The sequence below is a fragment of the Molossus molossus genome, unplaced genomic scaffold, assembly GCF_014108415.1.
Source record: "Molossus molossus isolate mMolMol1 unplaced genomic scaffold, mMolMol1.p scaffold_m16_p_2, whole genome shotgun sequence".
Classification (NCBI taxonomy): Eukaryota; Metazoa; Chordata; class Mammalia; order Chiroptera; family Molossidae; genus Molossus; species Molossus molossus.
This window is the reverse complement of record NW_023425355.1, coordinates 130,536,380-130,559,717: the sequence shown is the minus strand read 5'-3', so window position 1 is coordinate 130,559,717 and position 23,338 is coordinate 130,536,380. Positions and strand designations below refer to the sequence as shown.

General features: G+C 42.3%; 1 protein-coding gene and 1 pseudogene across 2 annotated transcripts in view; one reads left to right on the top strand and one right to left on the bottom strand.

The window, feature by feature from the left end:
* Positions 1 to 2,064: 2,064 nt before the first annotated feature.
* On the bottom strand, positions 2,065 to 5,573 carry LOC118635526 (annotated as a pseudogene).
* Positions 5,574 to 7,151: 1,578 nt separating this feature from the next.
* The window catches only part of PDK3 (pyruvate dehydrogenase kinase 3), a 78,825-nt gene continuing 62,638 nt past the window's right edge, over positions 7,152 to 23,338 (top strand). For both annotated transcript variants that reach the window (XM_036270468.1, XM_036270467.1), the window contains exon 1: positions 7,152 to 7,414. In XM_036270468.1, coding sequence (XP_036126361.1) covers positions 7,309 to 7,414 — 106 coding nt within the window. In that variant the 5' untranslated portion in view covers positions 7,152 to 7,308. The remainder of the gene's footprint in view (positions 7,415 to 23,338) is intronic.

Sequence of the window (23,338 nt, the reverse complement as noted above, 5' to 3'; positions counted from 1 at the left end):
ACTCATCTTCACACTCTCAAATCCCACTCTTAAAATAAAAAAGTGGGGGGCTGGTGAATGAATCTTGAACACAACTGAAATAACCTTTAATAGGTGAATGAATAAATGAACTATGGTATATCCAGACAATGAAGTATTATTCAGACCTAAAAATAGATGAGCTATTGAGCCCCAATAAAACATGGAAGAATCTTTTTTTTTTTATCCTCACCTGAGGACACTTTTTCCATTTTTTGTTCAGATAGAGTGGGAGGGAGAGAGCGGAAGAGAGAGAGAGAAACATCGACGTGAAAGGGACACATTGAGCGGTTGCCACCCGCACGACCAACCAGGGCCGGAGACAAACTGCAACTGAGGTACGTGCCCTTAGCGGGAACCGAACCCGGGTCTCTCTGGACCGCAGGCCAACGCTCCAACTGCTGAGCCAAACTGGCTAGGGCGGTATTATGATAGAACATAGAATTGAGAGTCAGGAGACCTGAATTCAAATTCAGACTGTCATTTACAAGCTGTGTAATCTTAAATAATTTTAATCTTTTTGTGTCTTAGTTCACTCACCTGTAAAATGAGGATAATATTAATTCATCCGATTTACCGGAAGAGACACCATAGGTACTTTCACAGAGCACATAATAGGTGCTCAAAAAATGTTAGTTGAGAGTGAAGACAGAAGGAGGAGGGAAAGACAGGGAGACCAGGATTTCATAAAGTCAAGTGATGTTGGAGGTGTTTTATTACAAGATCCACCAACTAGTGATGGTGAGATGATCAACAGTTATTTTTTTCCCCTTCGTATGTTCCACTCCACTTTGGATTTGGGCTTCTGACTTTATCAAATTATGAATTAATAAAGTTTTCATTATTGCTCGAATTACTCAGAAAACTACCCTTGCCTTTGTTTTCCATTGAGAGCTGATGGGAAGGAATGAAATATGGGGTAGGTTTTATTGTTATGGTTGTTGGTTTTCATTTATCTAATAAATATTTACTGTGAACCTAAATAGTGACTGGTACTTCTGCTGGACACTGGGGATGAAACAGTGAATAAGCCAGACTTGGGCCCAGTGGTCACAGAGTTTAGGCCTAGTGCCGAAGGCAGGAATGAATGGACTTATACCAGAGTGCTTTGAGTGTTACAGTGGGAAGTACAAAGAATCAGGAAACCATACAGCAAGGGGAACAAATCACTTTTATAGTCAGGGAAGGCCTCCCTTGATGTTTCAATGCTGAGTATGGCCCTGGCCAGTTTGGCTCAGCGGTTGGAGAGTTGGCCTGCAGTCCGGAGAGACCCGGGTTCGGTTCCCGCTAAGGGCACGTACCTCAGTTGCAGTTTGTCCCCGGCCCTGGTTGGGGTTGGGCCATGTGGGTGGCAACCACTTGATGTGTCCCTTTCACGTGGATGTTTCTTTCTCTCTCTCTCCCTCCCACTCTATCTGAACAAAATATCAAAAAGTATCCTCGGGTGAGAAATAAATAAATAAATGAATAAATGAATAAATAAATAAATGCTGAGTATGCTGAGGTCTGAGGCATTAGCTAGAAGGAACAGGGAGCTGGGTTAGAGTACACAGGGCAGGACAAGGGTTCTCACCCTGGTTCATGCACCAGAATGAGTTACCGATTGCATAACAAATCAGCCCAAAACTTAGCAGCTGGAAACAACAAACATGCATTCCAACAAACTGTGAGAGTTTTTGTGGGTCAGGAGTCCAGGTGGCTCAGGGCCCCTCATGAGGTAATATAGTCAAGGTGCAGGACAGGGGAGGGATCTGCTTCTAAAGGGACCTGCTTCCACTCTTTTTTTTTTTTTTTTAATCCTCACCCCAGGATATTTTTACATTTATCTTCAGACAGCGTGGAGGGGAGGGGGAGAGAGAGAAACATCGATGTGACACATCAACTGGTTGCCACCCACACGACCCCAACTGGGGCCAGGGACAAACTGCAACCAAGGTACGGGCCCTTGGCCGGAATCGAACCCGGGGCTCCCTGGTCGACAGGCCCATGCTCTAACCACTGAGCGAAAGTAGCCGGGTTTTTTTTTTTTTTTTTTTTGTTTTCAATTCAAAAGCTCTTGTGTGCTTTTAATGAATTTCCCTCCGTGTGGCAAATACCCTTAATCTTCTCTTCAGCGTTTCTGCTGGAGAACTTGGCCTGCGCTGTGACAAGCTGCTTTGGGAGCTTTCTCTTCCCCGGAACTCTGCAGCCTGATCGCACTGCATCAGTGACAGGAGCAGCTTTGGTCTTGGTTTTTGGCAGCACTTACCCACCTCTGCTCACTGACCAAGGTCCAGAGTTTATCAAGGTTGACAGTTAGGCAGATGTTCTGGTTCCTCTTTAGGTGGTAATGCCTCGAATCAGCTTTCCCAAAGGAACCTGGGTGAGATTTGTCAAAGTGGATCCTGTGATGAAGCAAAGCCACCAGCATGACCTCAGCCTCCTGGGTGCTTCCTGTACTTGCCGATGCGGCCATGGCCTGGCTCCTGTGGCCCCGAAGTTTCCAGGCCTTCAGTCTGGTTTTCAGTAAGCAGTTTTCAGTCTGGTTAGCATATTGGTGGTCGAGATGCAAGAGCCCAAGCTCACTCCTGTGGGCTTCTCCACGGCCTGCTTTGCAGCATGGCAGGTGGCTTCTGAGACAGAGGGAAAGAGAGAATATGAACCTCAAGATGGAAGCTGCAGTCTTTTTTAAAATGTTCAATTTAGCCTGGCCGGTGTGGTTCAGTGGTTGAGCATTGACCCATACACAAAGAGGTCACCGGTTCGATTCCCGGTCAGGGCACATGCCCAGGCTGTGGGCCCAATCCCCAGTGGGGGGCATGCAGGAGGCGGCCGATCAATGTTCTCTCTCATCGATGTTTCTATTTCTCTCTCCCTCTCCCTTCCTCTCTCTCTGAAATCAATAAAGAAAAAAAAATAGCCCTGGCCGGTTTGGCTCAGCGGTTAGAGCGTCTGCCTGCGGTCCAGAGAGACCCAGGTTCGGTTCCTGCTAAGGGCACATACCTCGGTTGCAGTTTGTCCCCGGCCCTGGTTGGTCGTGCGGGTGGCAGCCACTCAATGTGTCCCTTTCGCATAGATGTTTCTCTCTCTCTCTCTTCCTCTCTCTCCCTCCCACTCTATCTGTACAAAAAATGGAAAAATGTCCTTGGGTGAGGATTAAAAAAGAAAAAAAATATTTTTAAATAAATAAAATATTCTCTTTATTATTATTAGTTTTGTAATACATATCCTTTAAATGATCCGTAGGTATTCTATGGTCATAAAATATTTTTATTGACATCATATTTTTTCATTATATTTTTTGAATATATTATATTTTATAGTTTGTAATCAAGAGGTACTGACTTTTCCAGTTTTATTGAGATATAATTGACATATAACATTGTACAAGTTTAAGGTGTACAACATAATGATTTGATATATGTATGTATTGCAAAGTGGATTACCACAATACATTTAGTTAACATCCATCAACTCAAATAATTACAAATATTTTTCCCTTGTGATGAGAACTTTTATGATCTGCTCTTTTGCCAACTTTTAAACCTCCCAGTTATAAGATAAATAAGTTTTGGGGATGTAACATGCAACATGATGACTATAACCAACAATACTGTATTGTATAATTGACTTCATTTTTTAGAATAGTTTCAGATTTACAGCAAAACTGACAAGATAGTACACAGGTCCCCATACTTGCATTAGCTTGGTACATTTGTTACAATTCGTGAACAAATGTTGATACATTATTATTATTAAGCAAATTTGGTCCAAATCCCATCCTTTATTCAAAATTCCTTAGTTTTTACATAATGTCCTTATATCTGTTCCAGAATTCCATCCAGGATAGCACCTTACATTAGTCATCCTGTCTCTTTAGGCTTCTTTTGGCTGTGACAGTTTCCCTTTTGAAATGACCTTGATAGTTTTGAGGAATTACTTGGTCAGGTATTTTGTAGGAACGAAGTTGTTTTATAACCTAATCTTTGAAGTGAGATCCCATCACTCTGACCATCCTCTATTTGTTAGAAGTGAGTACTACTGAATCTCTTGAGGGGAGGAATATCAAAGAATTTGTGGCTATATCTTTAAAACCCCCATGGGTTGCCAGACCCCACCCCAGAGTTTCTGATTCAGTAGGTCTGGGGGGGGGGGTTGTCCAAGGGTTTGCTTTCTAACAAATTCCCAGATGACACTCTTGCTGCTGGTCCAGGGATCTTGCTTTGAAAGCCACTGAAGTGGGGCCTCTGGGCAAGACCTCAGTATGTACAGGAGTCGAAAAAAGTTCATCAAGATCTATTCATTTCTCTCAAGACCTGTCTCATAACTACAACCCACACTGAAATCAACCCACTGATTTAGCTTCTGGATTTTGCCAATCAACACAAAACCATTAGCTCAATGTATGTGTTGCTGTATAAAACAGGTACAACAATATCTTGTGTTTATATTAGATATGATTTATTTCATTTGATTGTTACAAATGCCAGGGAGAGAAATCGGGTATCTTCATCTGATCTAAGAAGTAACTGGGACACAGAAAGTCTAAGTGACTTGTTTAAGGTCGCACAGCTGGTTAATGATAGAATCAAGCTTAGGACTGGGTCATTTGAACACAATTTCTATTATAATTGTTCTCAACTTTTAAGATTTGCCACCTTTGGGACCATCATTAATAAAACTACCCACATGACAGCTTCAGTAATCAAATCAACAGAATACATAGATTTAAAGTAGCATTTTGTTTAGTGGAAAAGGAAGGAGTGAAACAAGTGATTTTCAAGCTCAGAAAGATCAGCAGCATTCGCTGTGTAAGTTGGGAAAACCTCCCTCTTCAGCAATATTCAAATTCTTCCTCCTCACGGACTCTTACAATAGCCACCAAGTACAGTCTGCCTCCAAGTAGAATCTGAGAACGTCACTGGAAGAACCACAGGCCACAGGTCTTCTTGTGTACCCATACACACCAACAGGATTGCTTAGCTTTGCTAGCAAAACTCCCGGTTCAAGAGGTTGTTAGTATGTCTCTTCTAGGCTTTGGTTTGAATGGAAAAGACCTGATAGTCTATATACTGTAGCACTGCCAAGATGACTTGAAAATCTAGAAGTGGGGGAAGACCATTGGATGTCTTTGAGTGTATGCATTACTGTTCTTTCTTTTTTTTTTTTTTTTGTTCAGATAGAGTAGGAGGGAGAGAGCGGAAGAGAGAGAGAGAGAGAGAGAGAGAGAGAGAGAAACATCAACATGAAAGGGACACATCAAGTGACTACCACCCACACGACCAATCAGGGCCGGGGACAAACTGCCACCGAGGTACGCACCCTTAGCGGGAACCGAACCTGGGTCTTTCTGGACCCTAGGCTGACACTCTAACCGCTGAGCCAAATCGGCCAGAGCTGCATTACTGTTCTTTAAATTCAAAGTAGAGATGCAATTGAATCGAGTGCATAAATATCCATTGAATGTACAAAAGCTAAGTAGCTACACACCAATATTCTTATTCAGTGAGAAAACCAGTCCAATCAAACCAAAGGAGCGGTTTCTAACTACATTTTTACCTTTCCTTAGAGAACATCCTGTCTTTCATTTTAATTGATGTTTACATGTCGCCAACAATAAAATAAGGCTTGATGGAAATGGTTAAAGCCAGCAGTATTTCATATATTCACATTAGGAAATAATGATTTCATATACTGAACCCTGAGTTCAAGTTCACTCTTATGTAGACAAAGAATACCCAACACACAGTATAAGCATAGATTTCTGTCCCAAAGTAGTGGTGCTGGTGGTGGGGAAGCTGTCCTACGGTGGTGGTGGTGGTGAGGAGGTATAAAAGATAGTGCCAATGACCATACATTTTTTTTAAGTTAATTTATTTATTTTTGTTACAGATGTTCCTTTTTTTTCACCCACTGATTCCCCCTCCCTCCTCCCTCCCCGCCCTGTCCCCAGCTTTGTTGTCCATGTCCATTGTTCATGCACACATGCATATAAGTTCTGTGGTTTATCTCTCCCCCACCAGCCCCTCTTCTGGGGATTGTCAGTCTGTACCCCACTTCCATGTCTCTGGGACTACCCCATTCCTCAGACTGTTATGTTCATTATATTCCACAAATAAGTATTATCCTAAGCGAAACAAGCCAAACAGAAAAAGACAAGTATCATATGATCTCACTCATTTGTGGAATGACCATAAATTTGATCCTTTCCAACAGTAATGGAGGTGGGGGCATGAAACAGAGTCAGTGACCTTACAATGAATCCTGCCCGATAGTGTTAGGGGGAGTGCACAGGAGGCCGAGGGGGCCGAGGGGGAAAGCACAAAACAGTCAATGACCTTAAATCTGATCCTGTCCAATGGTGCTGTTAGTGGAACAGAGTCAGTGACTTAACAGTTAATTTTGTCTAAAGGTGTTGGCCCCGGTGTGTGTGTGGGGTGGGGGGTGCTAGGGAACAGGGGCGGCAGGTCACCAAGCTGAGCCAATGACCTAACAATCCTGTCCAAAGGTGTTCCAAAGAGTGGGGGGGGGGGGGGGGGGGGGCCCGGGGGGCCAAGAAACAATGAGTCAGTGACGTTTCAGTTCCTTCTGTCCAATAGTGAGGGGCGGGCACGAAACCGAACCAGTGAGTTTACATTTGATTCTGCCTAAAGGTGGAGGTAGCGACGGAGAGCGTGAAACAGCCTGTCTAGTTCAGTGGCAAACTGAACCTGAGAATCAGAGTGTCAAGATGTGAGGAACACCTTGAGCGCAACAGCCAGCGTCCGGGGAAGGCCTCCCGGAAGAGGTGCCTTCGTCGAGAGAGGCCTGGAGCGGCGAGTAGGATCAGATTCCTTAAGTGGGCCCCAGGCCTTCTCCCAATCCCACTGCACCTCCGCCACCTTTCGGCCACTGAGGACCCAGTCGGGGGCGGGACCCGCGGCAGCAGCACTTGCCAGAGGGGCTCAGACCCGGGGAGCCAGGGAGGAGGGAAACGGCGCCCCGCCACAAAAGAAAGCGCAGGCGGTGGTAGCCAATCAGCGACCGGCGCGTGCGGCCGCGCGCCCCTCGCGCCCCCCGCTCCCCTCGGGCGCCGCGTACGTGCGGCGGCCGGCTCCGCCCCCGTAGGCGGGGCCTGGGGAAGCCGCGGGCGGCCGGCCGCAGCCAGCGAGCTGCTGCTACTGCTACCGCGGCGGCTGCACCCCGGCGCCGAGGCCGAGGCAGAGGCTGGGCTGCGCGCTTGGAGAACGTGCTGGCTCCGTGCCTCTCGTCTGCATTAGCCCCTGCGGCTGCCTGAGCGTCTCGGCTGGTGTGTGCACTGCCCCGGCGACGATGCGGCTGTTCCGGTGGCTGCTAAAGCAGCCGGTGCCCAAGCAGATTGAGCGCTACTCGCGCTTCTCACCATCGCCGCTCTCCATCAAGCAGTTCCTGGACTTCGGTAAGTGCGGGGCCCCGGGCCCCCACGGTCGCCACGGTCCCCACGGCCCCAGAGCTCGGTGCCGCTGTCCCCGGGCCCTTCGCCGCCGCGGGTCTTCGCAGCTTTAGAGCAAAGTCGTGGGAATCGCGGGAGGGTCTCCGGGATGCCTGGGGGCTCTCCCGGGGGCTCTGATTTCGGGGCGTGCAGGGACGAGGCCTGGTACACTGGTCGGGGGCCTACCCGTAGACACAGGACTTCATTCCGGGCGGGACTCCCCCTAAACCTGCAGGTTTAGCTTCAAATCTACTTGACACAGACCTCCCCGCCCTTAAAACTTCCCAGCGGAATGTGGGTGGCTTTTTAACGTTTTTATTTTTAGGTTTTTGTTTTGGTTGGGTAAGACCTGTTTAGAAACACCTTGAGGTCGTATAAATTATGCAATGGCATTTTGTTCCTTTCGTGCTGTAAGGTGCTTGCGTGTGGCTGGAGCAGCAGGACTCGAACTGTTGTCTTCGTAGTGTTACGTTAGAACAGTTAAGAGGCCTAGGCTGCATGCGCCTTAGGTGCTGAGGAAAAGGGGTGTGTGGGCTCCTAGCATCAGAACAGGGTCCCATACAACCCCAGTCTCGGTGCCAGCAACTTTGCTGGTGCCTCAACTTTTGTCCCACTCACCTTCTCCCCTCTCGGATGGGCTGGTGGGCAGCTTCCACCGACTGAGGTGGGAGCTCGGCGGACCCGGCCCCCAGCCTGCCTGAGGCCTAGCTGAGATGGGAATAGATTCCACCACCTTATGTTAATTGGATCGTGTTTCCCCCAGTGGTGCTTTTTCAACTGCTGAGCCAATACTCCTAATTGCTGAATACGAGGAAGCCTGTTGTGAAACACCTAAAAGTAAACCAAAAGTACTCACTCAGGTATCAGAATGGAACTCGGCATCCCTGAAGGAAAATAAAATGGAGCAGCACAGATGTTCTAAGCTACCAAGGGAAAATAACGCATTATTCACGTTTGTTCATTTCATGTAAATATCAAGGGCTGGTGTCAGGTGGACATAAAAACTAAAGTGTGGAGTAGGTAGAACACTCCAGGAAGACACAATATGCAAAATGTGATGTCCACACTTAAACTGCAATAGGAAGGGAGGAATAGGGTAAAGTTGAAACCAAATTAAATTTTAAGAAACCAATTTGCCAGAGAATGATGAGGAAAATTGAAGTTCAATGAGGTATTGACTTTTGCATCTTAAACTACACTCCCCAAAGCTTTCCAGTAGTTTTACTCTACCATCTCTGGCCACTTGCGAGAATTTTAGAGGTCTGAGGAAGCTTCTGAGCTTAGAAAGAAAATGTCACTGTTGCTGTAAATAGCATGTTTGCCATCTCTTAATTTATGGTTTAGAGAAGATTCTGAAGGTATCAACCTTTCATTAAGGTAAACTGAGCCAGGCTAATTCACAATAAAGAACAAAAGGAACCCAGAAACTCGCAATTCCTTTCTTCCACCCTCAAAGTTTAAGCCATGGCTCTAATAGCTTGGCGATATTTCACTTGATTTATTTGTACAGCAGCTAGTGTCTACTCATGTTAATAGGTGTCTTGGCAAGGATGGTATTTGAGTAGGAAAACCACAGTGGGGAATAGTGTTATCATGGAAAACCCATGGGACCAGTATCTGGAAACAAATGTTCTAATTCTTGCTCTGCCACTAACTCAAGAGTATGGCCTTGGCTAAGTGACTGAACCTCACTGGGTTCATTTTCCTCATTAATAAAATGTGTGGATTATATCAGGTAATCTCTAAAGCACAGCTCTAAAACTCTGTGATTGTAATTTCAAAGGAAAAATGATGAGCTTTTGAAAAGAAAATTTCCAAATCTTTTGATAGACATTTCCCATAAAAGGCCTCTGTCCTGGCCCTGGCCAGTGGTTAGGCCCGAGGGTTGAGGGTTCAAGTCCCAGTCAAGGGCACATTTCTCTGGGTTGCAGGTTCCATCCCAGCCCCAGACTGTGTGGGAGGCAGCCAATCAATGTGTCTTGTTCACATTGAAGTTTCTCTCTCCTTTTCCCTCTCCCTCCTACTCCCCCTCCTTCCTCCCTCCCTCCCTCCCTTCCAGTAATTTAAAAAAATCAGTGGAAAAATATCCTCAGGTGAGGATTAACAACAACAAAAAGGCTTCTGACCTGTTTTGGGAGGGGTGGAAGGATACACTAATTTTGGATACTGGATGAAACCTAATAATTGAAATCTTTTCCTTATAAGGAATCTCACCAAAGAGCTATAATAGAATTGTACAGTAGTAGAATTTCTTAGAAACTACAAGCTTGTTTGTAATACCCAGAGATGAACTGGGTGGCAAGCAGCCTACCTTTGATGATAACAACTAGAAGAGAGTTGTCACACACAGACCATCTCAAAGAATACCTTTTTCTTAGTTCTTCTGGCTCCTGACAGAAGTTCCATTTTGGCAAATGATGTGGGAGTTTTATAATCAGGAATGAGTGTGGGGGTATTTTCAAGGTGAGGAGGAAGAAGAGAGAAGAGGCTTTCTGCCAGTGTATGATTACAGAAAACTGCAGGGGAAGCCACCTCAAATGCTTCAAGGACTAGGAGGGGAGGAGCAAATGAGTCAGTTGGGTGGGGACAGTGGCACACTCCAGGGTATATACTGATTCCAGAAGGGGCAGCTGATTGGCATTAGTTATATATATATATATGTGTGTGTGTATATATATATATATATACACACACATATATATATTTTGTTTATTTGTTTTTTAATCCTCACCAGGGGATATTTTTCTATTGATTTTCAGATACAGTGGGAGGGAGGGATGGGGAGAGAGAGAGAGAGTGAGCACACGCTACAGTGACGTGAGAGAGATACATCAATTGGTCGCCTCCCACATGACCCCAACCAAGGCTAGGAGGAACCACAACCAAGGTGCCCTTGACCAGAATCAAACCCAGGACTCTTTGGTCCACTGGCCAATACTCTAACTGCTGAGCCAAACCTGCCAGGGCAATATATTTTTAAAATATGGTTTTATTGATTTTTTTTTTTTTTAGAGAGAGAGGAAGGGAGAGAGAGAAACATCGATGTGAGAGAGAAACATCGATCGGCTGTCTCCTGCATGCCCCCTACTGGGGATCAAACCCACAACCTGGGCATGTGCCCTGACTGGGAATCGAACTGGGACCTCTCAGTCCATGGGATGATGCTCAGTCCACTGAGCCACATTGGCAGGACCAGATCAATATATTTTTAAACGACCTGTGGCTCAAATGAAATAGATGCATGGGCCATGTTGGCCCATGCATAGCCCACACACTGCCCCTTTGTGAGCTTTACGACCTTCCCTCTGGCTACTTTACAAACTGAACATAAATTTTTGACCAAAGTAACTGGACAGGGACCAGAGAAGGGATATACACTGATTTTATTTGTTAATCCTCTCCTGAGGATATTTTTCCCGTTGATTTGAGAGAGAGTGGAAGGGAGGAATGGAGTGGGGGCAGAGAGAGACAGAGAGACAGAGAAACATCAATGTGAGAGAGACACATTGATTAGTTGCCTCCTGAACTCACCCCATCCAGGCCCAGGGATCAAACCTGTAACCCAGGTATGTGCCTTTGACTGGGAATTGAACCGTGACTCTTCGTTGTGTAGGCCAATGCTCTAAACACTGAGGAACACTGGCCAGAGCTATACATAAATTTTAATGCTTCAGTATTTATTAGAACCATGTCAGCAAGTACACTGTTGTTTCTATGGCCACTGGAATAGCTTTATTAGTACCAATGTACTCCTTGTTTAAGAGTGAAGACTAAGCCTGGCCGGTTTGGCTCAACGGTTAGAGCGTCGGCCTGCGGCCCAGAGAGACCCGGGTTCGGTTCCCGCTAAGGGCACGTACCTCAGTTGCAGTTTGTCCCCGGCCCTGGTTGGGTTGTGCGGGAGGCAGCCACTCGATGTGTTCCTTTCACGTTGATGTTTCTCTCTCTCTTCCTCTCTTTCCCTCCCACTCTAAAAAAAGAAAGATTAAAGACTAAAACTGTTTGTTATTTCAGAAGCAGTGCTGTTATTTTAAAGGACATTTCTCAATCTCTGCACTTTTGACATTTTGGGACAGGTCACTGTCCTTTGGGACAGGTGCTGTCCTGTGCATTTAGTGAAGCAGCATTCCTGGCCTCTACCCACTAGATGCCAGGAGCAACCTCAACCCTCAGGGTGTGACAACCAGACAGGTCTCCTGACAGCGCCATATCCCCTTGGGAAGCAAAATCATTCTCTGTTGAGCACCACTGCTGTAAAGTATTTAGATCAGTGGTCTGCATGCCTGGGCTCTGTCACCCCAACTTCTAATATAAACGGTTTGGGGGTGGGGTACAGGATATTGATATTTTTAGAAGATCTCCAGGTTCTGAAGCATAAGCAGGGTTGAAAACCACTAATTAGGTGGTCTGGATCTAGAGTACTGTCTCTCGTTCAACTGTGTGCCTTTTTTCCCTATGTCCTTTAAAATGATAAAAGTTTCTTGAACTCAACCTTTACTTGAAATACGGCCTTCCACACGGCAAAGTGCATAGCAAGAATAGCAAGTGGTCTAAATGGATCATGAGTTTATAATGGCAATAAATAGTGCTTTCTAAAGGATGGGATTTTGAAAAATGAAATTTTCTTTTTGGTCTGAGATTATAGTCACATGTTTCTGAATTCCAAAAGTGCCAAAGGACATAGACAGAGAAGTCACTTTCCCACTTTTGTCCGCTAGCCTCCCAGTTTGTGCATCAACAGCAGCTTATACTTTTGTCTGTGCTTTGCTTTTTAAACTGAATACCTTAGAGAGCTTTCCATAGCTGTATGGCTTCTGAGAATTTATTTATATCAGTGTGCGATATAATTCACTAGCCAACTCCTTGTTGATGGCCAGTTGGTTGTTTTGAATCTTTGCTGTGACAACCAGTGAGTGCTACAGTGAATTACTGTGTGCATTTCATGCATGTATGAGTGTATATATATAGGACAAATTCCTGAACATGGGATTACTCCATCAAAGCACGTGTGCATTTGAAATTTTGATAAACATTGCCACCTTGCTTTCCTTAGAGGTTGTCTGTTTATCCTCACTAGACATTTGAGAGGGCCTATTTTCCTACACGTTCACCACGTTGTTGTCAAACTTTGTATAAGTGGAAAATGGTATCTAGATGGCGTTTTTTTCTCCTTGAGCAAACATTTGCTTAGTTTAGTTTTTTTTTTAAATATGGGGTTTTTTTTGGTTTGTTTTTTTAGCGAGAGAGAGAGAGAGGAAGGGAGAGAGAGATAGAAACTTCCATGTAAGAGAGAAACATCTATTGGCTGCTCCTACACGCCCCCTACTGGGGATCAATCCTGCAACCAGGCATGTCCCCCAATTGGGAATTGAACCAGGATCTTCTCAGTCCATGGGATGACTTTCAATCCACTGAACCACACCGGTCTGGCTAGTTTAGTTTTGTATTATGGAAAATTTTAAGCATATGCAGAAATAGAATAGTATGATGAATTCCTGACCTCTTTATATTGCTATCCACGTGCTGTTTCTCTGTAGATGTATGTAGGAGCAGTCTGTTAAATTTTCTTATCAATGTCATGCTTGTTTCAAAATAATAATTTTTTTCTATATTAAGACCAACTTATCCTTCAAATGATCTGTTCCTTAAGGATTTGTTGGAATCCCCCATGAAACCTTTTAAACCTACTATGTTTTGTGGGTTATTATTCTTTGACAATTTTTGGTATTGATCTGTATAGATTTTCGGTTGTTTCTAGAGTTTACTTTGATGTATTTCTCTGGAATGTTGGATTAAATAAAATGTAAAACATTTCACCTGTTTCTTTTTATGTTATTGTGGTTGCTAGGAAGTTTAAAAGTACATATCCTAGTCATTGAGATCTAGTCAGTTGCCTGGCTGAAATAGTGTATTCTCTTATCAGTGTTAATTTTTTTCTGTGGCTCTTTCCTCTGTTTCTTTTATATTTCTCTCTTCTCCCCCTTCTTGGTTAGATTAGATGGTGGTTTATATGATTGGATTCATTTATTAGTTTTATGACTTTTGTTTCTGATTCATGAATGTCTACTTTGATTTTCTTTTCTGCTCTGTTGTTTATCTCAGTATGTAGGGCTCCAGTTTTATAGCCCTAATTTTCTTTATGCTTAGTTCTGTTGCATTGTGATCAGAGAATGCTATCTGAATTACTATTTAATTTATTGACGTTTACTTTGTATCTCGATATTTGGTCATTTCTTGTGAATGTTCTTTGGGCAGCAAAAAGATTGCTCACTTTTCTCAGGTTACAGCGTTTGATATATCAGATGTACCATATTCATTATGTTATTTAAGTTTTCTCTACTTGTAGTTTTTAAAATCTACTTGATCTGTGATGGCCTGAGATGTTCAAGTCTCCTAAAAATATGATTCTGTTTCTTCATATGTTGCCTATGGTTTTTGCTTTTTATGCCTGTTAATGTTATGTTTGCTGCTTAAATATTGTTAACTGTCCTGTCCTCATTGTGAGATGTGCCATTTAGCAAGAGTGCTGTCCTTTTACTAGTTGAATGCTTTTTGGCCTGGATTCAACCTCATTTGACATTGAGATCTAGATCTCTTATTTTCCTCTTGTTTATATTTTCTGGTAGAGCATTGTGATCCCTTTATTTTCAAAATTACTTTGCTTTCAATATTGCCTTGAAATATAGTATAAAATTAGTTTTTGCTTTGTGAATCAAGCTTTTTCTTTTATGTGGTTAAGTTTAACCAGTTTATATTTATTGATGTGACAGATCTGTCATCTGTTAACGATAAACATCTATAATTTTCTGTTCTGTTTTTAATGCCTCAATTTTCTACTGCATTGTATATCTTATTTGCTTTCTTTTAATAATTAGGTTTGAATTTTTGGTTCCAGTGATCATCTCTATAATTATTTCTGTAGCCATTTTTGTCCAGTATGGTCAGCACTAGCTTGAGCCTACTGAGCTCTTGAAATGTGGCTAGTGTGGCTGAGAAACGGAATTGATTTCATTGTCATTTAAATATAAAACTGATACTTGATTCAGTTAATGAGAAAAGTTTTAAGTGTGTCTAGAACAATTCGGATATGTGAATCTACCTTAACTATAAATTTGATGAAATCTAATTATAGGTCAGTTATTTCTGATTGAAATTTAGCTTTGAATTGAGATTGTAAGTGTAAGATATACACTGGATTTCATGGACTTAATATAAAAATAGTGTAAAATACCTCAATATATGTTTGTATTGATTCCATGTTGAAATGACAATCTTTTGGATATGTTGGAATAAATAAAATGTCAAAAATTTCACCTGTTTCTTTTTATGTTAATGTGGCTGCTAGGAAGTTTAAAATTACATGTGTGGCTGACATTGTATTTCTATTGGACAGTGCAGCTTCAGATCGTATATATTAGTTTTTTCTAGAAGTAATAGGACATAACATTTTAATGGTCAGAATAAACATTTATTGATTTTATTTCTCTATATAACTTCCTTTTTCCCCCTGAAACCTGTTACTCTCAGGAGTTTGGGACCAATTTATTGTCTTTGGCAGATAATGTTGTTATGGCAGTCCTTTGTTCTATTTGCAAAAGTTTGAGGTCTTTCTGTTAAGTAGTTGTTATGAAGTAAAAGTTCTCTTAGTGAAATAAGAAAAGGAGAACTTGGGCTGTTAGGACAAATTAAAATAGAACCTTCTGAATCTTGAATGAGTTCTTAGGAAATGATTCACATTTTCATCCAGACGTGCTTTTCATCATTCAGTTTTACCCTGTCCTTCATTAATCACCTTTATCCCTCCCTGCAGACTTACTTTGTATTTGTTTTATTTTCCAGTTCCTTTGCACTTAATCTTTTGCATAGCTGCGCTTTTTGTATTAATGGCATTTGCACTTGGGTTTTGTTATTTTATTTTATTCTAAACTGTTTCTTTGCAGAGGGTGGACCTTGCTTGCTTGTAACCTCACAGTCTGCTCAAATGTTTTGCTCTCTACAGAGTGGGTGCTCCATAAATGGTGATTACTGACTCCATATAAAGGTTATTAAACATGATGCCACTTTGAGGCAATTGTTATGTAAGTTTAAACTTCTGCAATGTTCCCACATTTAAATATAGCATCTCCCAAACCACCAGAAAGGTTGTCTGACAACCTGGCCTTCTTTTCACAGAAAAGATTTCTATCAGAATCACATTGGTTCTGTGAACCTCTGAGCCTCTAGCAGCCAGTTTCCTGGTTTTTACTGTTCTTAAGGTTTAAGGGCCCAGCCACCTCTGTTTTCCTTTAGAAAACTATTTTAAGATTCTGATACCCACTGAGAGGTTGACTTTAGTTCCAAATGACTGCTCATCAAAAAGTTTTGGGTTTTTAAGTCATTATACTCTTTGAAGTGAGGGGAGAACAGTGATTTTGTTTCCAGAGAAGATAAAAAGTATTTGAAAAACAATGTGTTGGGGCCCGGCCAGTGTGGCTCAGTGGTTGAGTGTTGACCTATGCACCAAGAAGTTGCTGGTTCTATTCCCGGTTAGGACACATGCCCAGGTTGTGGGCCTGATCCCCAGTTGGGGGGTGAGCAGGAGGCCAATCGATATTCTCTCTCATTGATGTTTCTCTCTCTTTCTTGCCCTTCCTCTCTCTCTAAAATCAATAAAGAAAAAAATGTAAAAAAAATTGTGTTAAGAAAAGGGAAAAACAATAATTTTCTTTTTCTGGGTATGTTTATTTTGTACCTTTACATATATGCACAAGACACACCTTTTCTGTAAGCAGTAGGGTTTTTCTCTGTACCGCAGGCCAACGCTCTAACCGCTGAGCCAAACCGGCCAGGGCTAGGGTTTTTCTACTATGAGGAGTTGCCAAGAATTAGACTAACCTGTTGGGAGACAGAAGCCAACTACAGTCATCCCTCGCCACTTTGCGCTTCAACTTTCGCGGCTTCACTCGATCGTGGTTTTTTCAAATATATTCATTGAAAAGTTGATCAAGACGGTGAAAATGATACAGCGCACGCTTGGTTGTCTGTATTACAATTAAAATGAAAATTACCCTATGTGTGGGCTGTAGGCCTATGTATTCGAGCACCCCAGGAATCCTTCAACACCAGGTGCAACCGCTAGAGTTGGGAACCGATTAACCGCGATAAACGATTAATGAGGGATGACTGTACTCAGAATTAAAGAGAATAATTTCATTTAGCTTAATGCATCTTGACCAGTATTTCAGTTGAAAGAAAGAATTGGCCTATTGGGCCTTAATGATCTGGTAGGGCTGGATTTCAACATAACCTGGTTTTATCAAGCTCTGGGCACTAAAAGTGTAGCTCTGGTTTCATTCCATGTCTTTGCCCTTTTGTGTGCTTTTGAAGGGGAGACAATGGACACACTTACTGACTTAGTGTTGGCTGAGTGGTTTCCTGTCATTAAACATTGGGAAATTGATCAGACTGTTGGCAAGATTTGGGAAACCTTGGTTTTGTTACTGGATGAAATCAGAAAATACCACTTTTCCTTTTTTGAAAAATATTGTTTTTATTGATTTTTTTTTTTTTTTTTTTTTTTTTTGAGAGAGAGAGAAGAAGGGAGTGCCCCGACCAGAAATTGAACTGGTGACTTCTTGGTGCATAGGATGATGAGCCACAGAAGCCAGGCTCTTTTTTTTTTTTTGTTTAATTCTCACCCAAGGATATGTTTTTATTGATTTTAGAGAGAGAAGAAGAGAAAGAGGGGAAGAAACATTGATGTGAGAGAGACACATTGATTGGCTGCCTCCCGTATGCGCCCCAACCCGGGGACTGAATCTGCAACCTAGGTATGCGCCCTTGACCAGGTGTACAAGTTGCAACCTTTTCTGGTGTACAAGTCGACGCACCAACCAACTGACCCAGCCAGGGCTTCACTTTTCCTTTTTTTAAAAAATATTTTAGCCCTGGCCGGTTTGGCTCAGCGGTTGGAGCGTCAGCCTGCGGTCCGGAGAGACCCGGGTTCGGTTCCACTAAGGGTGCGTACCTTGGTTGCAGTTTGTCCCCGGCCCTGGTTGGTCGTGTGGGTGGCAGCCACTCAATGTGTCCCTTTCACGTCGATGTTTTCTCTCTCTCTCTTCCTCTCTCTCCTTCCCACTCTGTCTGAACAAAAAATGGAAACATGTCCTCGGGTGAGGATAAAAAAAAAAAATTCTTTGCATTCAATTGTTTTACTTCCATGATAATCTGATTTCAGAGTTGGGCAAATCCTCTTGTTTTGGGAATGCCACAGTCTAAGATAGATTGTGGAACAACAGCCTGGGGGCCACCACCTGTTTTTTGTTTTTTAATTAATAGACTTTATTTTTGAGAGCAGTTTTAGATTCACAGTAGCATTTGGCAGAAAGCACAGGGAGTTCCTACATAACTCTCCTCCCCAGATATCAACATCCTTCACCAGTGTGGGACATTTGTTAGTTTGTTACAGTTGATGAACCCATGTTGATCCATCATTAGCACCCAAAGGCCATAGTTTATATTAGGGTTCACTCTTTGGTACACTTTTATGGGTTTTGAAAACACCTGTTTTTGTAAATGAAGTTTTATTGGAACACACAGTCATGTCCGTTTGTTACATATTGTCTTTTGCTTCTTTTCTTCCACAACAGCAGTTCAGTAGTTGCTGCAGAGTTGGTTTGGCCCACAAAGCCAAAAACATTTACCATCTGGCCCTTTACAGAAAGTTTGTGACTTCTAGTCTAAGTTTAATTCGGTTCCCTGTTAAAGAAGTGGTTTCCTTGAAGTGGTTTCTCTTAATTTGCATTTAAATGATAAAGCTCTGTTTCTCTCCTTTGCTAGTAACAGTAAACCTTGGCTCTCAGAGAGCTAAGACTTTTCCAGGTAATTGGCAGTTTACATAGAGGATGTATGCCCATGAGTGGAATTACCATGTGAAAGGCTTGAGGAGTTTTTTAGCTTTTTTTCTTTTAAAAGAATATTGGGGATTTTTAAAGAAGATATTTTTAAAATTGATTTTTAGAGAGAGAAAGAAACGGAGAAACATCAATGTGGGAGCAAAACATCAATCAGCTGCCTCTTGCACGCCCCCTGTTGGGGATCGAGCCTGCAACCTGGGCACCAAGCATCGAACCAGCAATTTTTCGGTGCACCAGATGCTGCCCAGTCAACTGAGCCACACTGGCCAGGACTTAGAGCTCGACTCTAAAGGACTGTCACAAAAGTTTTAAGTACCCGTTTGTCTATGGCCCTGCCAAAATGACCTTTTAGAAGTTTAATTGTGTAATGGGTAACATAGAAGGGAAAAGTTGTTATTTTTCCCCATGTGGGTTTATTCTCTGTATGTTGTTGTGTGTAAAGTACCCTGATCCTTTTGTAACTGGAACCTGGAGTTCTAATCATTTGCATGAATTCCATGTCTGTCTGGCATAGTGAGCTATTGTGTTGTGTAAATATTGTTTCCCACTGGGTCCCCTTCTTTGGTAAAGTAATTATCAAAGCATACAATTAAAGGCATTTACAAAGGATGTCACTGATAATTCTTTCATCCTTTTTTTTTTTTTTTTTTTTTGATACTCTTCCAGCATTTGTCCATATATTTACCTAGGGTAACACTGAAGGTTGGGTTCCTTTTTATTTAGTGCATAGCCCAAGTTCGTATGCACTCATTTACAGTGCTTTTATCATGGTCAGGTTTATCACCTAAATCCCTCCGGAGTTTATTACTATTTCTGATGGGACTTTTTGCCCAAGCCTAAGAGCTATGAACAAAGAGCTGAGTCAAAATGTATGGATCCTGTGAGTTTGTGGCACTTTCTTGCTGTCCCTACCTATTTGTGTAATAGGGGTGATTTCTGGGAATGTATGAGGTGTTAACTGAATGGTTCTTTATCCAAAGTGTCCTTGGAGGCTTTCTGGGTGGGGGGCACAAATAAAGAACAAATGGTAAATGTGGGCACTACTGTTTGCCTTGATCTCTAGCTCCTTGGCTGCCTACCCTATCGGTGCCCTCCAGAGTTGTTCCAGAATGTAGATTACTAGGCAAGGTTGGTGTAGGACAGACCAAAATCTTCTCTTTGATTCATTCAGTGGGAGCTTGAGCTTAGAGATCATCTGTCCAAACCCCTCAGTTTCACACATGGCAAAACAGAAGCCCTGAGAAACGATGAGACTGACCAAACCATCAGCTAGTTGTTGACATAATTATCATCTTGGCCACATCTTCCAAAGTGAACCAGAAATTATTCTTTTTAGGAGGCAAAGGCAACTTACCTTTGTGTACCACTCTCTAGCAGACAAAACAGTGGGAAGATGTAGCTACAATTCTCACAACATCCAAGTGAAGTAGATGTTTCCATTTCTTTTCTTTTTTTAAATTTTTTTTCTTTATTGAATTTAGAGAGAGTGAGGGAGAGGGAGAGGTAGAAACATTGATGAGAGAGAACATCGACTGGCTGCCTCCTGCGTGCCCCCTCTGGGGATCGTGCCCACAACCTGGGCATGTGCCCTGACGAGGAACCGAGCAGGTGACCTTTTGGTGCATGGGTCAATGCTCAATCACTGAGCTACACTGGCCGGGCATATTTCCATTTCTTGAATAAAGATGCTAAAGCTTAGATGATTTACGTATCTTGACCTGAAATTCAGGTAGATTGAGCTTTTAAACCTGTACATTTATCATTCAAGGTAATATACTGTTCTTTAAACATAATATACCATTGCCCCAATGCAGTTCTTTCTAGCAAACAGAGTCTTATTAATGCCGAGGTTTCGTCTAAATGTGTTCTGTTAGACAATCAGGAAATTGCATAATGTAATACGGTCACCTAGTATTATTCTTTCTGAACTGTTAGATGGGTACTTATTTACTTACACTGGAACAGTTCTTATTCTGAGGACCACTGTCGTTTCTTAGCCTGTCTGTTATTTCTGGGGATATGAAAAGCAGTCTATATAGACTGGACTCAAGTCTTGATTTGTGGTACCTACCACCAGTGGGAACTAGGGCTAATCACTTAATCCCACTGCACTCCAGTAACCTTATCTACAAAAAGGAATGATAGCATCTAGTCATAGGCTTGCTGCACTGACGAAATGGAGATTGTGCAGCGCAGTGCATGGCATGTGGTAGATGCTCTGTAGATGGTGGCTATGCTTTTATTATGGAAAATTAGTGGCACAGCATTTCCTGGATGAAGTCAATTCCTTGCTAAGAATAAAAACTGCGTAGGGTGCTCTTAATCTCCAGTGTTAATTATCTTAAAGGTTGTTAGCTGAAGGTCCCAGCTATGTAAACTGATAATTTTCCAAGACACATAGCACTCTCAGCTCGTTTGTGCTTTGGATCCTTTTCACTCACTGTAATGGTTAACTTAACATTTTGCCTCAGTTAACCTTGAAGATGAGTACACTGTGACCTTTACTTAACTATTCCTGCTTCCATGACAACAAGACATCTTGTAAGTCACCAATCTACCCTTAGGACTAGATCCTAATCCTCTCTGGAATTAGTGTGATATGGATCTGTAGGCTTTGGCTACATTGTTACTTACACGTTCTTGCTGGTCAAAGCTCTATTTGTAATATCAGTTCTGAACATATTCTTGCCTGTTCTCTCCACTCTCTGGCCAGACACACCATATTGACAGTTACTGCCACCCTATTATCGCTTTCCTACCTACCTTTTGACTCTTCCCCTAACTCTAAGGATTTCAGTACCCCTAACTAAATACTATATAGAATGCAGTGCTCTGTCTTTAAGAGCAATTTACCATTACCAGCAAATGTTAGCGTGAACCACTGAATTTTATTTGCTATAGTAAGTTTATATGGAAACTTACTGTTTAAATTTTTCAATTCTAATTGGTGAATATTAAACACCTACAGTGTACCAGATAGCGTGCTAATGGACTCTTTCATTTTCTGAGGAATCCTGGGACCTACAGGATTTGGAACTCAGTGATTGGGGACAGTGGCAGAGGGGTTGCCCTAGCAGTGGGCACACTTTGTGGGCCCTCAATGAAATCCATTTACAACTTGCTTTGGCCTTATCTGGCATAGAGAGGGGCAGATGTCTCACTAGTCTGTTTATGAGCATATATATTTCAAAAGAGGATCGAGACACTAGTGGGCATCACTCACTTTCCCTCAGCACAGACACAGATGTCCTTCAGGGAAGGATCCACAACCCTCTCCTACCTTAATTATAAGGATCCCACCACAATCACCCTGTAAACTCTATTCCTATAACAACAACACAGATCATTATGTGAAGGTACGTACCATGGGCTTCAGACACCATCAGGAAGGTATATAGTGTATATAGTAACACGTTCTGTATGATATTTTCTTTTTTCTTTTTCTTTTCTTATTCCTTGCCCTAGGATTCTTTTCTATTTTTCATCAGATAGGAGGGAGGGAGAGAGAGAAAAACATCGATGTGATAGAGCCACATCGACTGGTTGCCTCCCACACGGTCCGACCAGGGCCGGGGACCAAACCGCAACCGAGGTACGTGCCCTTGACTGGAATCGAACCTGCGACTCATTGGTCCACGGGCTCGAGGCTCTTACCACTGAGCCAAACCGACCAGGGCTGTGTTTTTTTTGTTTTTGTTTTTTTGTTTTTTCTTTTTAGAACAGAATGTCTCTAGTAGGTGTTTTTTTAGTTTTGTTTTTTCTTAAATAACAGACTGGCTCTAGCTGGAAGAAAACCTTTTTTAGAAGACTGGTTTTCTTTAAAAACACTTTTTAATGACTGCATATTTCCCCATGTAGATATATACTATTGTAATTTATTTTACTATTCCTTAATTGTTGGATATTGAAGCTGTTTTTAATGTCCCTCCCAAGCCTTTTATTTGGAAAACTTTTCTGACCTTAGGAAGAGTTGTAAGAACAATACAGTTAACACTCATGTCGAGCCCTTAGCTTCACCAGTTAACTTTGCCATCTAGCAGGTCCTTGAATAATGTCATTTCATTATAACGTTGATGAGACACCATGGGAACCTAACTCTTGTCTGTATCAGTTATCCTATGGTAAAATTGCTTTTGTTATCTGTCATTTCACCAAAAGTTGCAGAACCTGTCAACCATATTAAGTGAGGACTTAACAGTATTTGCTTTTTATCTCCCCACCAACACCCCATTCATTCTCCTGTGTGATATCACACTGGAGAAGGAACAGGAAGTCTGCGAACAAAAGGTTCCCCCTCCACCTGACCATCAAAACTTTATTAGGCCGGCAGTTAACTCTATAGGCAAAGTAAAGGGCAAGTGGGAAGTTCTTCTCTAACAACCCTGAATAAACTGTTTAAGGAGGATTAGGAAAGCTGGGGTGGAGCCCTCACCAAAAACCCTATGTAATCGATGTTTTGAGTGCTCACTTAGACATTCTTTCTTTCTTTATTTTTTTAATTATTATTTTTTATCTTTATTGTTGAATGCATTACAGATGCATTTTTCCCCCATTGACCCCCTCCTCCCTGCTCCTACCCCCTCCTGTCTTTGCCCACACTGTTGTCTGTGTCCATTGGTTATGCATATATGCATATAAGTTCTTTGGTTTATTTCTTCCCATCCCCCCCTTCCCTTTGAGGTTTGTCAGTCTAGCAACCAATTTGTACTTCTTAATCCCTTCACCTTTTTCACCCATTCCCTCAACCCCCCCCCCCCATCTGGCAACCAACAAAATGTTCTCTATATCTATGAGAATGTTTCTGTTCTGCTTGTTCATTTTGTTTGTAGATTCAATTGTCGATAGCTATGTATTCGTTGTCATTTTGTTCGTTCATATTTTTTCTTTTTCTTCAAGAAGACCCTTCAACATTTCATATAATAATGGTTTGGTGGTGATGAACTCCTTTAGCTTTTCCTTGTCTGGGAAACTCTTTATATGGCCATCGATTCTACATGAC